This window comes from Drosophila tropicalis, unplaced genomic scaffold, assembly GCF_018151085.1.
Source record: "Drosophila tropicalis isolate 14030-0801.00 unplaced genomic scaffold, ASM1815108v1 contig_593, whole genome shotgun sequence".
NCBI lineage: Eukaryota > Metazoa > Arthropoda > Insecta > Diptera > Drosophilidae > Drosophila > Drosophila tropicalis.
In genome coordinates this window covers 1,485,445-1,491,557 of record NW_027173070.1, presented here as the reverse complement: position 1 = coordinate 1,491,557, position 6,113 = coordinate 1,485,445, and the positions used below count along the sequence as shown (strand labels likewise).

Sequence of the window (6,113 nt, the reverse complement as noted above, 5' to 3'; positions counted from 1 at the left end):
AGATAAGATAAAAGATTCATGTAAAAAACTTGAGCTATTCCATAGGTTTAACATGGTTTAGCCATGGCCCTGAAAATGCTCTTTTGAAATCCATTTAAAAATCTGTCTTCTTAAAACAGAGCAGGTGAGATATATGTATGTATATAATATAGATTTGCCTCTCATTAGTTTCTTTAATATCGAATTCCGCATAGATCCTAAGCACGTTGCTTCGGTAGACTTAGTTTAATTAATTACTTTAATGAAAATTGACTTGGACCTAGCAGTAGCTGATGAGTTATTTTTCATTCATATGATCCAATTGGGAATGCCGACTTCTTTAATTCTGAGATTACTCTTCAGCCCACCCTCGCCAAGAATCAGTCATCATTGGTTGTGGTTTTGGTTATGCATTTGCTTTGAAGTTCAGTTAAGTTAAGTGACAGCTGTTGTTGTGGCAGATACACCTACCTACCTGCCTGCTGCCTGCCCACCTACCTGGGTAACATCCTCTGCAACTCCCTGCGCCTCTCCAACCACCCATCAAAGTCTGAGTTTTAGTTTTGTTACAGTCGCTCGATCCCCCTTCAAATTTGAAGTCGATTAAAATTCCTCAAAATGTTGAATGTTAATCGCTCATTGTTTTTTTTTTTCATCTACGCTTTTTTTTTGGATTTTGAGGAGGCGCACAAATTAAATTGTTTTGCTTGTTGTTGTAAATTTGACATATAACAGCTGCTGTTGTTGCATTTGTTGTTGTTGCGTTGTCGTCTTTCAAGCTGCCGCCAAACAGCTGAGTGCATTTTGACATTTTTTTGCAGCACTTTTAATTGCATTTTTTCTTCTTAAAGGGGGCTTGATGGCAGATCAAACTTGGACAAGTTAATTAAATCTTAAAAGAAATACAAACATGATTTAATTTACACAAACTCAACATTTTAACCAAATAAAAACTCTTCACCCTCAAATGATGAGTCAATTTTTTCTACAAGTATATAAAAAACAATTTTATATGTGTAAGACAAAAGAAAAATTCATTTACATGGAAAGTGGAAAAGTACGTTGCACCAGTTTTTTGTTTAGAGAGATTAGAATGTTGGTTGGAATGGTTTTTGATTGATATGATCAGATCAGTATACGCCATTGCCATATTGTTTGATTTTCAGCAAATCGCAGGAGAATTGAAACAGTTGCTCACATCTGGCCGGCTTCTTGGCATCACTGTGGAAGGGTCCTTTGCCACCGTTACTCAAATAGGTCCCACCCTGTCCCTCAATCGAGGGATCTATGGCCGCGAATACCACAGTGCGTGATCCTCTTTCGGGGGTCTTGAAGAATAGTTTTTTAAACAATGGCACTGATGTGGTGGCCGAATGTTCAAACAGATCCGTGTCCACAATGCCCGGATGCACAACATTGACCTGGACATGAGCTTTCTCCGCATCGAGCAGAGTCTGCAGATGACGTGTGTACAAAATTTGAGCCAATTTCGATTGACTGTATGCAGTGCCGGGATAATAATGTTTTCTGCAAAGCAAAACCAATGAAATGTTATGTTTGCAAAATCAAAATGTTATCCTTATTTACTTACGTTCCATTGATATCCTTGTAGTTAATGCGTCCAATAAGGTTCACACAGGAACTAACATTCACAATACGTGAATTTCTGCCAGCCTTGCCACCAGCTCTCAGTTGAGGCAATAATAAATGTGTTAACAGGAAATGACCCAAGAAATTGATAGCAAAATGCGATTCATAGCCATCGGCGGTTAATTTAAAGGGTGCAAACATAATGCCAGCATTATTTAATAGTAAATCGATTTTCTGATATTTATCTTTGATGCGTTGTGCAAAAGCCTGAACTGATTTCAAGTCACCCACATCGAGTTGTTCGCATATGAGTTTGCCCTTCGATTCACTTAAATCAACTACACCCGCGACGGCAGTTTCGGCACTGCGAGGATCACGTACGCCTAGAATAAAAATAAATATGAAGAAGATTAGAAAAAAACGACCCTAAAGTTGAGTGAATTTGTTAAAGAGAATATTTATTTATTTGGCTTCTTCGTCCGCGATTTGACAAAGAACAACCAGGATTAAAACCCTCTGATATAGAACATTTTAAGCCAGTTTATGTCATTGCCTATTGGTCTCTTTTTAACTAATTGTACATTTAACTAACAAAGCAACCCAATGCACTCAATTCGGAAAAAGCTTTGACTCATTTGACTATTCAATTTAAGGCAAAAGTTGTTGCCTACTTTTAGGCAGCATTAGTTAAGTGAAATTTTGAATTTGTTTATAATCTCATTTAATAATAACGAACAAGAAAGTGTACTCTTACGCATTGAGAATAACTATATGCACATGTCTAAACTTTGATTTCTTTGCCTGATTAATTCAGACCATTTGACCATTCCGGGCACGTTCACATTAGTGAATGTCTCTGGAATGTGTAATTAAATTCACCCTCAACCCAAAATCTCTACGTTCAGCATTAATTTATAGCCAGAGTCTAAAACAAGTTTCAAACCTTAAACAAAGTTCAATTGGTCAATCGTCACACACACACACACACACACTCAAACACAACAGTTACTTACCCATTATGACTGTCATATCGCAGGCCAACAGCTTCTCTACAATTCGCAATCCGATGCCACGATTACCGCCAGTGATGACAGCAATTCGATCCGGTTGTTTATAAAGTGCTTACAAAATAATATTTAAATTTTTAACCATTAGTTGTTAATCATATAATAGATATTTAAATACTTACCCACACGATCTCGTGCCGCATATTGTGCGTCATGTATGAGTCCTATAATGCCAAGATATTGATAACGAAACTCTGTCTTCCATTCAAACCAGGATTTGGGAAATTCTTTGGTTGTCTTCGAGAATAGAAATGCAGCTAGCAACAATGCTATGAAAAGTAACCAAAAAATAGCAACAAACATCGTTTTGTCGTCTCAATAAACGGTGGAACTCTGAAATATGAAAAGAAGATAAGAATGTTGAGCTACGTATGTGAGCAAAGGTCTAATCAGTGATAAGGGAACTACTTCGATTTGTCTGGAACACTAAAACCCCTCACATATTACAGACTAACGAGTACCCACAACACACACACACATGAGCGGGGCAATTACCAACATTTACCGACTCAACGCCAGATGATGAGTGCACTTTTGCGACACTTGAACTGAGTCAGCACGATTTCCCTGTGCTCTACCAGATGAGGGCATAAGTTGGGGCATATTAATTCACTAACTCAGTTTTATGAGGCCACATAGAAAATTAAGCTATGATTTATCTTTCTAGCTCTTGTTAGATCCAGACTAAAAATTGTGTTTAAACAATGCAGAAAGAAAGAGATCCTCTTTAATTTAAAAGCAAAGCAAAGATAATACAATACGAAAAAAATTCAATATCTCCAAAATATAAATAAATTATCATTCAAAGAAGACTGAACTTAAAATTCTAACCAATAAAATTGAAAAGCTCAGAAAAAACGACATTTCAAAATTGATTCCTAAATTGGCTTTAATCTTTTAAAATCTTTTGAGAAAAGATACAGAAACTACAATAAATTTTCATCAAATAAAGAGCTTTGATAAATGCCAAACGATTAGTTATTTCGATTATATTTCATGCCACGATCATTAATCTTTTATTATGTTTCATAAGGTAAGCTGTAGATCATATTTAAGAGCATTCAATATTCGCCAATAATTGATCGTTTATTTTATGTTTTATTTTGGTTTTACTTAGCTCAGGTCTTTGTGAATATTTACCAAGCAATTCGAACTCAACTGACTGCGTTAATATATTTTGCAAATTGACTTTGTAAAAGCCAAAACGCTGCACTTTACCTGCATTTTATGTTGTCTAAGCTAATTAGCCTAATGCTATTAAATTAAAATAATTACTCTTAACAAAACTTAACTGAAAAGCAGAGGAAAACAAAAAGCGACAGAACTCGTAAAATTCAAATTAAAAACAAAAAAAAACTTAAAAATAAGCCAACAAACACCAAGGAATGAAAGTTGAGAAGAAGACTAAACGAAATGATCGGGGCCAACAAAGTAGAAGATATGTAGAAACCACAAACATAGAAACTCACTCACGATCGTATATATATTTGGCTGGTCTGGGATTCGAAGTAAGTGGAAGTAGCATAGATACATAGAGATGGAATCAACAGGCAGGTGCGAAGACCTGACTATGCCATGAGCATGGCTATGGGAATGGGTTATGGCAATGCTCGGGTCTCTGTTTGCCAACTCTTTTGACTTCCGTCAACAAAAAAAAATTGACGAAAAAAAAAAACTAAACCCTAAGCTTAGCAGTATTTTTTATACACTTTGCTAAGAAAGGTGTGTATTGTTTTGCTTTAATACTATAGAGAGCAGTTCTGAGTTCTAAATTCAATGAGAGTCTCGTTTAAATACTGCATCAAATGGTTATACTATAACTAGCAGAGTGAGATATTTCTCAAGGTATTCTAATGAGCGGAATAGACTTAATTGGGTCGATCTGGGATTATCAGTATAAGCGTTTAATTAATAAAATCGACTACCATTGCTTTTTTCTTTTAGAATTACGCTCTAAAGAAATATATTTAGAAAGGACTAGCTGATGCTCTACATTTCTATAATATAAACTGAGAAAACTCAAAAGAAAGGAACTTATTTTCGAAATATTTCTCAACCAACGACAGTATTAAATTCTTTACTAGGAGACCAAATTTATTAATAGCTCTTGGTCTATTTTATTGTAAGTGTGCAAAAACTTCGGTGCAGACGAACTTGGCTTTTGGCCCTAGAAACTTTTTTGAAATTTTTGTTGTATTTTGTCTTTATAAACTTTCTATTTCTTTTGTTGTTGTTGCTGTTGCCGCTTCTGCTTTTTGGCCATGCTATTTGAAATGCAATGCACAAGAAACACTCCTCATGAAATATAAATTTGAAAAACAAAATGCAACAACAAGAAGGTAGAAACTTTATTTTGACACGCTTTTCCGTTATATCAATGATACTTCTTTCGGTTGCAATTTCAATCACGATTTCATTTATTTATTTATTTACAAACCCCAAAAATGAATGACAGAAGTAAGAAACCGGTTCTCGAAGAAACCGTCAGCGCCCTTTGCGGAAGACACAACCGCACGACGAGAAATTCAAAAGCAAACTAACAAATTCAAAAACACAAAATAAAAATGTGAATAATATATTGGTAGAGGGGGGAGTAAAAAAAATAACGTTAGTTTTAAGAACTTGATTTTGTTGTTGTTTTTGTTATTGTTGTTCGAACAGGTGTCTATTGGTTAGCCGGCAAAGGGGAAAAATTGCTGTTTGTGTTGTTACCGAGTTTTGATTGTCCAATTATCACAATTTGTAGGTACACTTGATTTTGGTAAATTAGCTCTACCTTAGTTCACAATTGTTTAAACTTTTAATTTAATTCACAAAATTAAAGTGGCGGCGGCGGCTACATCAGCTGCTTAATTTCGATAACATCTTATCGATAAGCTTTAAGTGAAATTGGCCGATACCACTAGGTTATGGCATCGATTATCGATTCTATCGGCATTAAAATTTCGTTTAAAATATTAGGCTGTTGGATTAAGTTTTTATTTGTGCAAATGTCTGCCGTCCTTCTTACTCTATCAGACTGATTTTATGCCGGGATTAGGGTGATTGTTCAATTTATTTATTTGCCAAAAACTTGTAAAAGGTTCGATGGTAAATATTTACTTAAGTTACTGGGGCCCAAAACGCGCTTAAACTACATAATTTTGGTATTAAACGAAAGAGAAAAATTCCACCTAGCACTACCTCAGGTGCGCCTTGGTTATTTATTTCGTAGTTTTTGTGTAATTAACAAAGAAAAATTTATGTTTTTAGCGGGATTATACAATATTACAATATTTCTTGATTTTATAGAACAAATATAGTTCAAAATACAATATTCGGCTGACAGAGCAGCCGAATATTCATCGAATTTATAATTTAGAGTAAAATATTCGGCTACTTGGGCGGTCAAACAACGCGCCAAATAAAAAATAGCATTTGCCAACACTAAAATCTAGCTTTAGCCGATTTTTCCACTTTTCAACACTGAAATCTTGA

General features: G+C 35.1%; 1 protein-coding gene across 3 annotated transcripts; it reads right to left on the bottom strand.

Moving 5' to 3' along the window:
- Positions 1-956: 956 nt before the first annotated feature.
- LOC137578287 (dehydrogenase/reductase SDR family member on chromosome X) lies at positions 957-5,491 on the bottom strand. 3 transcript variants are annotated; one of them, XM_068291999.1, is made up of 5 exons: positions 5,413-5,491; positions 2,759-2,969; positions 2,583-2,690; positions 1,571-1,952; positions 957-1,506 (listed from the first exon to the last, which is right to left on the bottom strand). In XM_068291999.1, the coding sequence occupies exons 2-5, from the start codon at positions 2,937-2,939 to the stop codon at positions 1,110-1,112; spliced, it is 1,068 nt and encodes a 355-aa protein (XP_068148100.1). In that variant the 5' UTR covers positions 2,940-2,969; positions 5,413-5,491; the 3' UTR covers positions 957-1,109. The 3 variants fall into 3 exon arrangements, with proteins under 3 accessions (XP_068148100.1, XP_068148099.1, XP_068148098.1); XM_068291998.1 differs by having other exon boundaries at positions 5,349-5,487; XM_068291997.1 differs by lacking the exon at positions 5,413-5,491 and adding an exon at positions 5,074-5,161.
- Positions 5,492-6,113: the final 622 nt, after the last annotated feature.